We start from the raw sequence: 17,221 nt of genomic DNA, 5'->3' as shown, positions 1-17,221 counted from the left end.
TTAAAATTTGATAAACATAGAAGAGCAAAATTTGTTATTTCGTATATTAAAATTAATATGAAAAAGAATCGATAAATTGCTATCTACAGTTATTATTATTCAAATAAACATAGAAAAATTTACAAAAAGAGGAACCGAAAAATTAGTAAACGTACATATAAATATATAAAGATCTAGTATACGAATTTTTCATTTTATTATTTACCACTTATTCGATATATGTTTATAATAAATTAATTTATAATAACGAATAAATAACATTTTAGATTAATTATTAATCAATGGAATAGAATTGATAAAATAAGAGTTAAAAATTTCCAGTGTTTTTATAAGCAAAAGATCAGTATCTAGTATACTAATTTTTCATTTTATTATTTACCACTTATTCGATTTATGTATATTGTAAATTAATTTATAATGATGAATAAATGATATTTTAAGCAAATAATTGATCAGTGATATCGAATTTATAAAATAAAAGTTTGTAATTTTTGCAATTTTCGGCCGGAAAAATCAGTATCTAAGATACCAATTCTTAATTTGACTAATCATTACTTTTTAATAGATTATGCCATAAATTAATTAACTGTCACTAATTAGTTAAGTATTATACCTAAGAGTAATAATATTTAGTTACTTTTTCGAATAATTGATAGTAGTTTTTAGGAATCTATAAAAATTAGTAAACTACTTTGCTTTAAACACGTAATAGTACTAATTATTGATAACAGATTCCATTTTTTACTATTATTTATGAATTTTTAATATTCTGTTTTGTCCATATAATAATTTGAATTATACATCAAAAAAATAAATATTAATGTATTTCTTCTGTAATTATCATTTTTGCGACTCTTATTCCGTTATTACTAATGTCAGAATTTTTGAACCCATACGGAAAAAGATATATCCACACGGAAAAAAAAATATTGCGTTCACCACTCAATGGTATCGTGATATTCACTCTCCTCGGTTGGTTATACATTGTATACGGAGTCTTGGTCTATCGGATCGTGATTATCGCGATCCAGGCGGATTCCGAAATCATAAGATCGTTTTGGTACACGGAAAATAAATTGTAGTAATGGCAACAACAACTGGAGTTCCATTTACCACAGGCTGTAGTATGACATGAGACAACTCGAAATTGTGGTTAGATTTACTACAATATTGTAGTTAAGCGTCAACTATCGAAAAAAGTAAGATATGCCACAGCATGCGGTACTTGTAACTCCAACTGTAGTTCAATTTACTTGATATGCGGTTACGTAAAAATAAACGGTATATAACCTAAAATTTTTATAAATTATTTTTAAAAATTACTTATTGAGTTATTTGTATATACTAAACATGGTAATTATTTACAAATAGGGTCCACCTATGCTGGGTCATGTTAAATTTTTTTTGATCAAATTGATCAATTTTTTTTTTAATTGTTCATTGTTTTATGTACTTTAAAAAAAAATACATCAATATTATCAAAAAAGATAAAATAGAAATTTTATCCAAAAACATGCAAGTCAATTGTTTTTCCAACTTTTAAAGGCAAAAAAGCTATCGAAATCTTTATTTCTTCTTCTCACGACATTTTTTATCATAAATGCGCCGTAAGAACAAGCAGAATAAAAAAAATTAAAAATTGTTAATTTTTGGGTTTTAAAAAAGTCAGATGATTATTTATGAGACGCTTTAATAATTGAATATACACAACAGATTAACCTCAAAATGGCGAAATAGCAGGAAGTGCTCCTTCTGTAGTACTCTCAACTCCCGTTTGGAGTATTTGTTACTGCAGTGTGCAGTAGAATTAACCGCAAGATAGGAGTAAATTCAACTTATTAACTTAGTAAAATTTGTCGCATATTTAGTAACTTTTATCATTCATGTGGTATTATTAACTACAAACACATTTACTGCAACCTTGTAGTAAATGATACTACATATTATTTTCCGTGTATAGTAGCGATCCGTTTTGTTATAATAACTATCTTTTGAATCATTCCGTTAACGATATTATGAGTGGTGGCGCTTGAGTAGATCCCGATAATCACGATCCGTTTTGGTACGATATGGATACGTTAACTGACGATCACTATACATTAAGTATATTCACAATCCATAGGATCATTATGATAAGTATCTAGTGTATCATTCATATCGGTATATATATTGTGGTAGTAGCAATAACTCAAATAGCTGATATAGGGATCTTACGTATCTAGCATATCGGTATTTATTATCGTGAATATCAACAAACAATTTAGTTCTAATCACGATACAACCGTCGCTCTCCGTTGGTGAGCGATAAGCGCAATACTTTTTTTTCCGTGCAAGAATATATGCCGGCAAAAAAGTATATATACGACAATACTAAAGATATAAGCTGAATATGTACTATTTTGCCAGCATATATATTTTTTCGTGCGGGAATATTTATGTGATTAGACAATTCAGTTGCATAAATTAATCATTTTTTTCGCAAACCCTAAAAATTTTATGTTTTCTTGTATCTTTTATTGTTTTTGAAATCTTTAGAATGAAAAAAAAATTACCAAAGATAATTAAAATATATTAAATAAACTTAGCAGTAATACTCGGACATAAGTGTAAATGTAGTAGACATACGACAATTTTTAAATTACATAAAAAAAAATTAAATAAATAAAATAAAAAAAAGTATTTACTAAATTTTTTATTGTCTAAATGTGCATTTTTTTATTTTTATTTTATAAACATTTCAATTTATTATTTAAAAAGTTTCAAAATTGTCACATGCCCACTAACTTTACTCTCATTACTCAGACAATTACTTAAGGAATGCAAAGTACTAGTAATTTATTTACTTAATTTTATTGTCGAGAATTATCCATTTGTTTTATTCTTTTTATCAGTTTGGTTTAAAGTGTTTTCAAATTTCGCGCCAAAAGTCGCTATTTTAAAAATTGTTCCTGCGCGCCACTAGACCAGTGGCCGGTGGCGCGCTCTTTAGTCTCCTACTGTCTCACTCAGTCGTCATTAAGTTTTCGCGGTGAAAACGTGTTGCACATGTTCACACATGTTTTAAATTGAATCAATTTTATCATTAATAATTAACATTTGTAAATGTACCGTTATGTATATTAAATAAAAAGTAATATTAGTTAATGTTTTAATAATAAAACATTTAGTAATTACAAATAAATAGTGTTTTAAAATGGCAATGCTAGCAGAACCTAAAAGAAAACAAAGATGGACGTTGAATCCACGGGGCAAACAATGGAGCGACGGTTAGTTTAAATTTATTATAATTATTATACTTAAATAACCACCTGTTTTAACGTACTTTTTTTTATTAAGTAAATTTATTTGCAATTACAATTATTTTGTATTTTTTCTTGAAAAAATTATGCATAAATTCAAATAATACAAGTAACGAATTTTTTTTTTTACGAATTAAATTATAGAGTCAATTATTTTTTAATTAATTACTGTAGAGAATATTAATTAACTTATAATGACACTGAAGTTAGCCGGCGTCTCATAAGTTTTGGATTCTTTACAAAAATGACAAACAAAAAAAAAAATTCAAAAATTGCACCTATAGCTTTTTTAATTTTCTACATGTGCATTTTTTTGGTTTAGTTTTTTTTTTTTGAAATTTATTTGTAGAAAAAAAATTCAAAAATTATTAGATGTCGACTAACTTCAGTATCATAAATGAATTGACGTCGAATAATTTTGAAAATTTTTTACAAACTGATAAATTAAAAAAATTTTTTTTTCCAAAAATTGCACTTATAATTTTTTAAATTTTCTACATGTGCATATTTTTGGTTTATTTTTTTTTTTTAAATTTATCTGTAGAAGGAAAATTCAAAAATTATCAGACATCGACTAACTTCAGTATCATAAATAAACTCACGTAATAATTTTGAAAATTTTTTAAAAAATGATAAATTAAAAAAAAATTTTTTCCAAAAATTGCACTTATAGTTTTTTTAATTTTCTACATGTGCATATTTTTGGTTTATTTTTTTTTTTTTAAATTTATCTGTAGAAGGAAAATTCAAAAATTATCAGACATCGACTAACTTCAGTATTATTATTTATTTATAACTAATTCTGTTTGATTTGAATTTGTATTTTTTTTGTTTAGATTCGTCGAAATTTGGTCAGAGAATGTTGGAGAAAATGGGCTGGACTCATGGAAAAGGTCTTGGTGCTAACGAACAAGGAGTCACTGAACATATAAGAGTTAAATATAAAGATGATCAAGGCGGTAATTATTTTTATTCATTTATGTAAAAGAATAATTTATAAAATAATTAGGCGACGTTAAGCAATAGCGTGATTGTAGCCTAGATAGAAAATATTAATTCAAAATGATGCATTTTATTTTTAGGTATTGGTTTTTCAAAAGACAAACAAGAAAAATTGTGGACGGAAACACAGCAAAGTTTCAGTCAACTTCTTCAGCAACTGCGAGCTGGAGAATCTCCAACTCCAGCTGAAAATTTAAATGATTTAAATCTCAGTGGGAAATCATTGGAATTAAAATCTAAACAAAGTCGCGCTCGAGTACAGTTAGTAATTTTCATTAAATAAATCTAATAACTATTTTTTCTCAAAAAATTATAATAATTTAATAACTTAAGATGTCATACCAGTAGAAAAAAAAAATCAAATTTTAAAATTTGAGATTAAAAATTTTATAAAGCTTCAGTACCAAATATAATTCATTAATTTTTTTTTTTTATTTTAAAATAATGTATTAATACTGATCCTAATTTATCAATAATTCTCCTAATTAAATATTAATTATTATCATTATTATTAATTACAGTTACAAAAAATTCACCCGAGGTAAAGATGTAAACCGATACAGTTCAAAAGATCTAGCGAACATATTTGGAAAAAAAGATTTGAACGAACTGCCATCAAAAGTTGAGTCTCAAGTCACTGAACTAGAACCCGTCGGCGCATCGGACACCACCGCGGGTGTTTTGACAATAAAAGGCGGTTCAATGAGTGATTACTTCAAAAACAAATTGCCTCTAATGCTGGCTAAGAAGTCGATGAATCCAGTAAATGAATTGAAAGACGAGTCTGAGAGTGAGAGTGAAAGGTACGTAGGTTTTGGTTTTGGTTTATCTTCAAATTCTCCGGCAACTGATATACCGGACACGCCACGAAAACGTAAGAGTCAATTTTACGTTGAAAATAATCCAGAGACACCAATTGCTGAGACAGTTGATGAGCATACTCCTAAAAAACGTAAAGTTAAAGATTTTGCGTTTGAAAATCCTGGGTTGGATTTAATTTCTCCTGATCCTGTTGCTCCAGTAAATAAAATGGAAGTTATCCGTCCAGTTGCTATCGAATGTATTCCTCAGGTTCAGGATCTTGATGATGAACTTAATCAAGTACAGGAACAGGAACAGGAAAAGACACCAAAGAAAAAGAAAAAAAAGAAAGATAGAGAACAGGAAAAAGAGAAAGAAATCGTAGGATTTGTCAACGATGCTTTGAATTTAGAAGCCAAAGATTCAGGGGATTATTCAGAGGCTTTTGAAGTATCGCGAGAAGCTTTAGGTCTGGAAAATGATGCTTTAGATTTAACTGATGAGTCCAGTGGTAAAAAACGCGTGACTTTTAACGACACAGTTGAGTACAATACTGATAAGAGTAAAAAAAAAAAAAGTTGCGTGAAATTGGATAAATTTGAAATAGTTGACGATAAGTGTAAGAGGAAAAAAAAAGTTAAGAGCATTCTGATCAATGGGGAGGTCAGTAGTTTTGTTAACGAGGCGCTAGATGTTGAGATAGTAAATGAGGAAGTTTGCGATAATGAAGTTAACGAGCGTAAGAGTCGCGGTAAGAGAAAACGGGAGAGGAGATCTAATTTGGAAACAATTGAGGAGGTTGAGGAAAAAGTTGATAGTACTGAGGTTGAGGTTGATGTCCATGGTAGAGATGAGGAATTGCTCCAGGATACTAGTGATAATTTGGGGGACATGAGTCTTGAAACTCCGAAGAAGAAGAAAAAAAGTAAAAGTAAAAATAGAGATAGAGAAGGGAGAGATGAATTTTGTGAAAATGGAGGCAAAGATAAGGATAAGGATAGGATGGATATTGACGAATGTGGCAATAAAGAAAATTTAAATGATAGCAAGTCCTCGGAAATGATGGGAGTTAAGAAGAAGAAAAGTAAGAAAAATAAAAAGGAAAGGGAGAGGGAGAAGGATAGTGTAGAGGAAGTTGATGGGATAGATGGAGAAGTTGGAGATAATAAAGTTGAGGTTGAGGTAGTGGATGAGTTTGATGGCTCGGGTAAGAGCCCGAAGGTTAAGAAGGCCAAGAAAATCTTGAAGTCGCTGTTTAATAAAACTCCGACTGCTGATTTCGTTGGGTCGAATATTAGCAAAATTAAAGGATATGGAGTCGAATAATCTTGAGGTTGATTTTTCTGCTGGAATATCTTGTAACGGTCTAGGATTTTTCGATCAAGTGGTTTGTGGATTTTTTTTATTAATGTAAAGTGTAGTGGAGAGGATTGATGATGACAATTTACCGGGGGTTGAGGAGACATTTTTAATATGTGGAATTTGTATTTAATGTTGGTTGGAAAATTTATTAATACAAATTAGAGTGAAAAAGAAATAAAGTTTTATAAGGAGGTGGTGTAAATTATGCTGATTTACTTTTTAAAAAATATTAGAGGATTGTAAGGAGAGATGATTTTTAGTGATCTGGATTTTTTAATATTTAGGAAATTCAGTGGGATTAGAAATTACGTTACAGATGTCGTAAGGGCTGTTTTTTTTTGTTTTGCTGATAGCTGTACTTTTTATTTACAATTCAAATTGACAAATAAATATTTTGAATTTTTTTGGCGCTCTTACCCGTGTAAAGAAATTCGTTTCAAAACATTTTCGGACGAACTTTAGAATTTGTGACAATTTTGAACTTTGAGTTGAACATTTTCGAAACGAAAATGATTAGAAGTGTGAAAAATTTTTCATTAGTGTGAAATTTTCCTGCGGATTCTTTTTTTGAAATTTTTTAAGCAAAAATAGTGTGAGTTGACAAATGTCTGAGTTCAAAATGACTCATTTTTTGGATGATTTTTACACGAATCAAAAAGTGAAAAAAAAAAAAAAAAAAAAAAAAAAAAAAAAACTGACTTTTCTAAAAAGTTCTAATAAAAGTCAAAAAATTTTAATAAATATTTTTTTTTTTTGCCGCAAATCTGAATAATTCTGGTAAGAGTCGAAAATTTTTCTTGATTCCTAATTAACTCCTTTTTTTTTTGTTCTTCAAACCCAAAAAATTGTCAAATCAAATTATTTTTGCTCAAAAAAAAAAGTGCAGGAAAATCCTATGCCAGTTGAAAATTTTTCACTTTATAATTTTTTCAAAGTTCCAAAAATGTTCCACTTAAAGAATTGTTTCAATTTTGGAAATTCAGTCATGAATGTAAGATCTTAAAATTTTTTTTTTTATAATTGATAGATTTTTTATTTGAAAGTATCAAAACAAAAAAAAACTTCTGGTTCCAAGTATCTCTTCCTGGAACTAAGAGCATAAAAAAAATTTTGATTTTCAAATTTCGGGATTGAAAAGAAAAAAAAAATTTTTCATCCCTATACTTTTTCAATGGTATCTTTCATTAGAATACGTTCTTACCGCACCTGTAGTGATAAGTTGAATTATATATATATTTAAAAAAATGTAAATAAAAAAAGTGTGATTTTGAAAGTAAAAAAAAAATCAATAAATATAATAATGAATATTTATTAATAAATTTAAAAAATAATAATTACATATTATAATTATTGAATTTATATTTAATGAACATTATCGAGTATTCTTTTTTTTGACTTCTTCTTTTTCTCCGTCGTCATCAGGGAGGTCAATATTGTGATTAATAGAAACAACTTCTTCGAAAACTTTAAGTTTTACAAAGAGAGTATCAACTCGTTTTAAATCGTCATCAGACAATTGAACTGTCGCTCGTGGTATGAACTCTTCGTCAGCTGTCAGTACCGTGTAATTCAATGATTCTAATTGATTTTTAACTCTCGGCAGTCGTAGTGGATCGCATGTGAACTGTAACATTTTAAATTCAAAATTTATAAACATTAACTAAATATATTTGTAGAATAGTAAATCAAATTAGTATATATTGCAATAGTAATAAAGGTACTGATGATGAGATTCAATCTAGGGTAACAGTACCAAATATTGACTGAGTTCCATTTAATGACCGGGTATCTAAACACCCGAAAAATTAAAAGAGGCCATCCGGCCTTACCCGGAATGGAAAGGTAGATTTCTTATGTAAATACAATAAAGCTACAATAGTGTAATTAATACTTATTTTGTAAGCTTAAACATGAATTTCAAGGAAAAGGGTTATGCCTTATTAATTAGAAGTTATTAGAAGACTAAGCTGCAAAACTAACTTTTTTTATTTTTTGTGAAATTTTCGATATCATCAAATTGTTGGAAAAGATGCTTCAAAAAATCAAGTATTACAGTGAAAATTAAAGCTAATCGTTCAAATTTTAAGATACTTTTTACAGAATTGAGTTATCATTTTCGGTTCAAAAGTCATTTTAGGATAAAGCCAGAAAATTCATTTTTATGAAAATAAGAAAAAATTTCAAACACCCACAACTTCCAAACTAATCGACCGATTGAGCTCATCTTTAAACTTGATCAAGGTAATCGTTCAATAAATAAGTGTATAAAATTTCAATAAGATCCGTTAAGAATTGCGGGCGCTATCGTGATGACAAGGCGCGTTATATTATGTATATATATATTAGGGTGGCGCAAAAAAACCGAGTATTTTTTTTTTTCGAGTCTCTTATGAAAATTTGTTGGTTTACGATGTTTTAAAAATATTCTCCGAAAATTAGCTCGATGAAAAATTTTCAAGAGGTCGCTCATGAATTTTGAAAATATCAAAAATAATCGAAATTTGAATTTTTATTTCCAATTTTTTTTCTTTCTCATGGCAGCAATGGTTTATATTTGTGAAATCATGACTACGTTAAAAATTTAAGCCCAAAATTTAAATTTTTAAACCTCGCTCAAGAATTTTGAATGTTTCCGAGTGCTGTCTTTTGAACGTTTTCGAGCGACCCTTAAATATTAATGATAAAGCTTCTCGATTTTTTCACCATCAAATGGCATCACAGTGAACGAAAATATAACCCGAGAAACAGAAATAATAAGTTATTTACATACTTTTTTATTTTTTTTTTTAATTCAATTTTTCGGTTTTTTCGATTATTCGAAACTTACCAAATTTTATTGTTTAAGACTGTCCTGTATATTTTTGGTTATGCAAAAGTTATATTTTACTGAAATGACAATAATTGAGTCATAAAAAAATACAACAACTAATTTAAACTATTAGTTACAAACTATCAGTTAATATTCAAAATTCTTGAGCGCCGTTTAAATATTTAAATTTTGGGTTGAAATTTTTAGCATAATCATCAATTTACAAGTATAAACTATTGCTGCCACGAGAAAGAAAAAATTTAGAAATTAAAAATTCGAATTTCAATCATTTTTGATATTTTCAAAATTCGTGAGTGATCTCTTTAAAATTTTTTATCGAGCTAATTTTTGAAGTGGCTTCTTAAAACATCATAAACCAACAAATTTCCATGCGAGATCGAAAAAAAAAAATAGTCGGTTTTTTTGCGCCACCCTAATATATATATATATATATGGTAAAACTGATAAAAATTACCATTACTTCATTACATTTTATGGCTAATGTATTTAAATAAAGATTTATAATACATTTCGATAATTTAATGCAATATTTTCGATTCTATTCAAAATCTCTCTTAGCTAGGCCTTATTACCCGCCGGTACCTTATAAACCCACATTTGCAGTGGTACTATACTATCTTTTCATAGAAAATTTAACCAATACTTTTTCAAAAATTCTGGTACAAGTTAAGAAATGATTAAAATTAAAGGAGTCTTTTCAAAAAACTCAATAATGTTTAGTCACAAGAATATTTCGGCCACGGATCAAAAGGCCGATTACCCCTCCCCCTAACTATCTCTTAAGTAGTAAAATTACATGAATTTTTTAAATTTTCATTGCGTGAAGAATGTTCCAATCTTTAAGTACATTATATTACCCGATAAAATTTTCCATCATCTTCAATTTCTTCAACATCCTCAGCTCCAACAGCAATAGCATCCTCAGTAGCGGCATCTAAATTATTTTTATGTTCCGTAATTATGCATCCAAAGTGATCAAACAAAGATCCTTTACTTTTTCCTTCCAATAAAGTGCACTTGTGTTTTTTTAGTACGGTATTCAATGACTGCTTAGTACCAATAAGATTACTGGATAATAATCTCACAATAAATGTCGTGCCTCCAGGACCGCGGAAATCTAAGAGTTCTGTTTGAGATTTGACTTTTGATTTTTCTAGTTTTTCTAATATTCCATTTATTGTTGCTTGTGGTATATTTTTCTTTCTAGCTTCGTCAATTATACTTGCAAGCTTTGGATTATCACTTGGTTTCGTTATGTTGTTATTCTCTAGAAAAAAAAAATTTATTTTAGAATCAATCTGACATAGATATTATTAGAATTCTGATTATTGAATTATAGAATTAGGGTAAGTCGACTATTAAACTGGTGGTTAAACTATTTTTCGCAGGGAGGAAGAAATAGAATTAGAAAAATTTATTTTCAAATAAAAATTCAAGGATATTCTTAAATTATTTAGTGAAAAGTTGTTTTTGAAACAAACCTACACAGAAAAAAAAACATTTCTTGGCACGAAAAATCATTTCTTAGTGTAAAAAATTTTTACTTGTCTCAAAAAATTTTTCGTATTATGGATTGAAAATAAAAAATTTCTCGAAGCGAGAATAATTTTTTTTCTAGCACGAAAATTTTTGTTTTCAATATATAATACAAAAAATTTCTTGGGCCAAGAAATTATTTTTTTCTGTGTAGAAAATTAAAAAAACTAAGTGCAGCTTTTTTAAATATTTTTTTTAGGGCGTTTTTTAAACCGGGTTTAAATTATTATTGCTGGTATATTTATATATTATTATCATTAATGTATAGATATACTAATAATATTAATTTAAACCCGATTTGAAAAACTAGCCCACATAATTTATCGTATTGGAAAAAAATAAAAAAATTAATGATTTTGAAATTAGCAGGCAATTAATAATTTTCGAATTTTTTTTTTCAACAATAAAATAAACCAAAAATATGCACAGGTAAAAAAAAATTTAAAAAACTAAAGGTGTAATTTTTTGAAATATTTTTTTTTTTTTTTTAATTTATCATTTTAAAAAAAATCCAAAAATTATTAAACGTCAGCTAACTTCAGAATCGTCAATTTTTTCAAAATGACGTCTGTTAATTGACATGTTATTGTTCATCTCGATCCAATCAACTTTTTAAAATACTTCTCCTAAGAAACTCGAGTATTTCGAGCCGCAGAAATATCTGCAGTTACTGTATTTATATAAAGAACATAATTACCGGCTACAACAACTTTAATACGCCTTGAAAAAGCTGAAGACAGTGCTGATTTTTCAGCATCTTTTTCAGCTTTTGTGTGCTGAATATTTGCCCATTTACTGTGTCCTTTTAAACGCTTGTCTTGACGTATAAATTCTCGGAAAGTTCTTTGAACGCATGCTCTTGTAAAGTTGTACATTATATTTTTTCTAAACTATTACTCGGGATTTCCGTTTTTTATAAATAATTATCAATTTCAAACTTCTTGTAAGTACTCCAGCCTTAACCTACGAAATTTTTTTTATTAGTCATTTTTTATTCCATTATTATTAATATTAATTAAAAAAATATTCACCTTTATCCTTTATTTTAATTGGAAATTTGTAATGAATATCATTTTCATTTATCAATTTTCTGGAGTAAACAAAAATTATTTTTTTTTTTTTTTGTGGTTAAATGTTAAAATTAATTTCAGTCCATGTGATTACTCAGATGATAATTAGATAATAAAATTATTATTAAAGTAAAGTTACCAACTGCCAGTAAACCGAAATCTCTAGTGTCAAATTCTATGTTTATAATTTTTATTTTAAAATTGACCCTGATAATACGAGTTGATCGTGAAAAAGTTGGTCATTCATTAGTTTCCGACCAACTTGACGACAAGTTATCTACACCTTCAGCTTTTGCAACTTTTGGCTACAAGTTACCGCCAACTTTATTAGAAAGTTGGCGCCAGTATGGAGCCGCAACTGGAATGCAAGTTTCTGAGGGAATTGAAAAGAAATTTACCGTCAACTTATGATTGTCAACTTTTACAAGCAATTTTTGCTACCAACTTTCACAGAAAGTGACCGTCAACTTTTTGGATTTACAACTTTTGCCACCAACTTTCTCAGAAAATGACTATCAACTATTGGAGGTACCAACTCTTGGCTGTCAACTTGGTGTCCAGTTGCGGCTGCAAGTTTCTCGTCAGTTTCTCACCAACTTGGCTATCAGGGGACATCCGTTGGTTATTTCATACCATACCCTGATAGCCACCTTAACCGTAAATTAACTTAACTTCAACCCTGATAGTCAAATTGACGAGAAACTGAGGTCAAACTTACAGTCGCAATTAGACGCCAAGTTGGCCTCAAAAGTTAGTACTTTCAAAGTTGATAGACACTTTCTAAAAAAGTTGACGACAAAAGTTGGAAATCCAATAAATTGACGTCTACTTTTTAAGAAAGTTGGTTGCAAAAGTTGTCAATCATAAGTTCACGAAAAGTTGTCTTCAATTTTCTCAGAAACCTGCTTTCGAATTGCGGCTTTTCCTTGACATCAACTTGCTCAGAAAGTTGGCAGTAACTTGTAGCCAAAAGTTGCAAAACCTAGACTTGTCGAATACCAACTTTTTGACGAGCAACTCGTGCTATCAGGGATGCTACAGCCGTATTCTGAAGCTAACTTAAAGGAAAGTGTTTGAGAGCAAGCGGTTACCTTTAAGTTGACAGTAAATTGTCTAAACTTAAATTCAATTTGACTACAAGTGTTACTGTCAGAGAATGACGTTAAGTTGATTGAAAGTTTCACTTCAAATTGACGACTAGTTCTTCTGTCAAATTACATTCAGATAACGGCAGTAGATTTGCATCAACTTGCACGCGAGCATTATCCAGCCGAGGCTTGCCAGAAACGTCGTTAAGTTAGCCGTAAGTGTTTTACTGCAGAACTTACTAAGCAATTGTATTTCAAAATAAGGTAAAAGATCTAGTACCTGATCAGGGAACTAGTACTCGATCACTCCATGTGTTTGTATATCTATGTTTAGTAAAATTTAGTAAATAGATATAAGAATACATGAGTGATCAGCTACTAATTCCCTGATCAAGTACTGGATCTTTTACCTTACTTGTCATAAAATTAGGGTGGATGTCTATCACACAGATCCCAATGATTCCGATGACATAAATTAAATTTCTTCATATACTAACCGCAAATTTTAAATCAAAAAGAAAATGTTGGATTCGAGAACTTCTATAGAATTTCAAAGGATTTTTATTAGGGGTGTGCGAATATTCAAATTTACGAATTATTCTACACGAATTTGAAATTTCGAATAACTCGTGATTGAATAATTCGTAAATTTTCGAATAATTCAAATTTATCGACTAGTTCGAAAATTCGAATTCCTTGATTAAAAAAAACGACTTGCAATGTTAAATGCCCATAAGAAGGGTGATTCAAAAGTATTCAAAAACATTAATAATTATTAAAAATTTTTTTTTTCTAATCGTTTTAAATCATTTACTTTAATAAGGGTTATTAGATTCGAATTTCGAATAGAATATCACTATTCGATTCGATTCAATTCAAATGCCATTTGTGTACTCCTAATTAGTATAGAATTTCTATAGAAAATCTATGAAAAATCAGGTTTTATCACCGTCTACGAAAAGTTAGTAGAATATCCCCTCTGAATCAGAAACAGTGACAGTCCACTGTTTCGCAGCTGTAAGTATACTGTGATATACTTATAACTGTGAAATAGTGTATATACACGATTTTTCAGTGGTTTTTACTGTTTCAGATCTAAAGAGCATAGAAAAGCAGGATTTGTCACCATCTAAGAAAATATGCTGAAAATCAGGACTTTCCACCATTTAAAAAAATCTATAGAAAATTTTGAACTCAAAATTATCTTTTCAATTTAATAACTTACTTTCTAATTGGATTTCGTCCCTGCCAGAATCGCAGTTGTTTATTGTAAACTAAACTATTGTTTCGAAATAGAACACGATTTCAGACTTCGGGTTATCTTAACCCTCGTTTTCGTCTCAAGCATTCCACTCTGATCTGAAATCATCTCATTTCATCCCTTGGTACCCAATGTTTTTATAAAATTCTATTTCTATTGATTTATTTTTCTTCTTAAATTGATTAATTTTTTTTTCATACGTCAAGTACTCAATTATTAAACGATACATTATTTAAATTAATTGATGTACAGCTATATTTTATTTTTTTGATAGCATATCAATTGGTTGAACTTTTAAATCTTTAATTCGACAAAAGCTTTCTCACGGTATTTTATTTTTAATTAATTTTTTTGACGTTGATAAATGAATTTTTACGTTCAGTGATAAGAAATGCAGTAGAAACGATTATTGACTGAATTTATTAAGAAAACATTTAAAAAAGTATATATTCTTTGAATTTTTTACAGAGTCAGTTAAATATCGGAGTTACTGTCGGCAGTAATGTGAGTAATTATTTAATTATTATAATTTAAAAAATTTGTTATCTTACCCCATTACACTTTATTATCTCATCAATCGATTCATCCCCTAGCTATTATTTTATACACGATTAATCAATTGTCGTTTCACTCCCCTCTATCTTTTATCTTTACAAATAAATAAGGCCATTTACACGCTCAAGTATATAAATTTGAATAATCAAATCAAATTCATTTGTTTAAATGTCTTCATTACTTAAAACCGTTGTCATGGAAAAAATTTAAGTATAAACTAGAAAATCGGGAGCGAGTTCGAAAAAACGGAACTCGAAATTTAGTTAATAATTACTATGAACACGGAAAAACTATTTTTGTTTGAATTGATATGGTGTCAAAATTAATCGGGGCTATGATAGCCATCTAATGGAAATTTTAAAAAAACCTCAAAAATTTCTGTGGCCATAATAAAATTTCTAATGATTATATCGCAGATTACTGAAACCATTAGAAATTTGACTGTGGCCATGGTAATCTTTGATACATGTTTATTTCAAATTCCGTTAGGTGGCCATCAAAATCCAGTTTGACTATGAAATCGTAGCTAGCATTTCAAACAAAAATATTTTTTCAGTATAAAAAGTAAACTGATATCACTAACGGAACCCGATAATTTTTTGACATAAGTAAAAATTATTATTCCATTAGTAAAAAAATACAAACCCTTAGTACTTTTTTTTTTAAATTTACAACAGCATTTTTTCTTTAATTATCAGAACTTGACTAATTTTTGCCATGTATAATTACCAAAAATTAGATCCTATCGTTGGCAAATCAGTTAACTAAAAAAGTAACCAGCGTCTAATTAAATTCCGTCGAAAAGATCTAAGATTTGACCCAAGATAGGAAATGTCCTTTAATCTAAAAAGTCCAATAAAAGCTCCTTGGGATTTGTGTGGCGAAAGGGTGCGACAAATTGACTAAACTTTTTTTTTCTCGATTCATGAAAAATAATGTGTAACGTATGGTAAAAACGAGAAACCAAAAGTGTTCAATTGATATGAATGATTGGAGGTATTTCCGTTGTCAATACGCCATTTTGAAATTTTAAGCCGTGTATCAAATACATTTACTTACACATATATATGTAGATTTGGTCTGTGAAGCTAAATCAATTTGAAAGGCGACAGAAAACCGAGTGAGAAAACAAGTGAACTGCATCATACGTTTGTGGGTGGTTGGGTGATAAAAAGGGAGGGGGTACGCAGTTGTAGATGAGTGTGGTATGGTACAGAGAGTACAGAAGTCTACTCAATACTATACACTACAGACCCAGACTAGTCCAGTCTGCAGCTATGCTCTTCACTCTTTAACCAAAACCTATAGAATAGCAACAGTTGCACACAGTAATGGCGGTCTGCTGGTGGAACATAAATTATCCTCTCGTCTCTCTTGTCCTCACCAACCATACTATCCTCAACTCACCCTTTTCATCCACCTCCTTCCCTCTACCTTCAACCCATTCCCCTTATGTCCCTTATACCCCGTAACCCTTAACATTGATATATATATATATATATATAAATTTACCTATACAGCCATACAGTATCCTCTTTGCAGTAAAGTAGAGCAGAGAACTGCACAACACTAGTATTTTCTATCCTATATTCTATATCCGCCATCATCCCCCGGCGCCATCATTTCCATCTAGAATCCGAAAAAGGAGATGGATTACAAACTCTTGTATATATATTCTGGATTAAAACTATCGATTTCGGATGCTAGATGGATATGCTGAATTTGGCGCTACTCGTTTCCGGTCTTTATATATATACATACATATAAATGTGTGTGAGGGGTGGGAGGGCGGTTAGCTGGATGTTTATATTTATAGTAGTGTAGAACGACAATTTGTATGAGTATATATTTAGTTTTTTGTTACAAACTTGTTATCTTGTACACAAAACCAAATTTTTTTTAGTTTTTTTAGACTTTTCTCAGACGATTGAATTCTGCGTTTTTTTTTTTTAATTTGTGCTTAGATTATTTAGGGATGAAAGAGAATTCAGTATGAGCTTTGTCTTATAATTCTTTGATTATTTGATTAATTAATTTAGTTAACAACTTTTTTTTTTTCAAAAGTTTTATTTGAATAACCAAAGTAGTTAACTACAGGATTTAATTATACACTTTGAATTAGTGGTATACTATACATCGTCTGTAGACGAAAGTAAAATTGGTATGGAAATAAAGTTATTGAAAAATTGAGAAATTAAAAAAAAATTTTGGAAAACTTCAAAAATTCTGTTTTAGAAAATAATTGAAGTTAGGGTTGGGGGGAGGGGGGGGGCTCAATGGGGTAACTGAGAAAATAATAAGTTTTCGGGGACTCATGTATCAAATTTTTTTTTTTGACATTCAAAGTGAATAGAAAAATTTTCAGCTGCCGTTAAAAACAAAAAATCGATTTTTCGCGGAAAAAATGGAGTACCCAC

The 17,221-nt window shown here is 29.2% G+C and overlaps 2 protein-coding genes across 2 annotated transcripts; one reads left to right on the top strand and one right to left on the bottom strand.

Moving 5' to 3' along the window:
* The first annotated feature begins 3,014 nt into the window (after positions 1 to 3,014).
* On the top strand, positions 3,015 to 7,689 carry LOC103575951 (myb-like protein X). The gene is made up of 4 exons (XM_008555955.3): positions 3,015 to 3,266; positions 4,136 to 4,258; positions 4,382 to 4,562; positions 4,823 to 7,689. Exons 1-4 carry the CDS (start codon positions 3,194 to 3,196, stop codon positions 6,426 to 6,428), a joined length of 1,983 nt encoding a protein of 660 aa, XP_008554177.1. The 5' UTR covers positions 3,015 to 3,193; the 3' UTR covers positions 6,429 to 7,689.
* Positions 7,690 to 7,753: 64 nt separating this feature from the next.
* LOC103572697 (translational activator of cytochrome c oxidase 1) lies at positions 7,754 to 11,970 on the bottom strand. Its single transcript, XM_008551424.3, has 4 exons — positions 11,862 to 11,970; positions 11,528 to 11,793; positions 10,152 to 10,561; positions 7,754 to 8,088 (listed from the first exon to the last, which is right to left on the bottom strand). Exons 2-4 carry the CDS (start codon positions 11,703 to 11,705, stop codon positions 7,837 to 7,839), a joined length of 840 nt encoding a protein of 279 aa, XP_008549646.2. The 5' UTR covers positions 11,706 to 11,793; positions 11,862 to 11,970; the 3' UTR covers positions 7,754 to 7,836.
* Between the last annotated feature and the right edge of the window lie 5,251 nt (positions 11,971 to 17,221).

This window comes from Microplitis demolitor, chromosome 2 (genome assembly GCF_026212275.2).
Source record: "Microplitis demolitor isolate Queensland-Clemson2020A chromosome 2, iyMicDemo2.1a, whole genome shotgun sequence".
Taxonomy (NCBI): Eukaryota; Metazoa; Arthropoda; class Insecta; order Hymenoptera; family Braconidae; genus Microplitis; species Microplitis demolitor.
The sequence above is the reverse complement of the archived record's forward strand: the minus strand, read 5'-3'. Positions and strand labels throughout refer to the sequence as shown.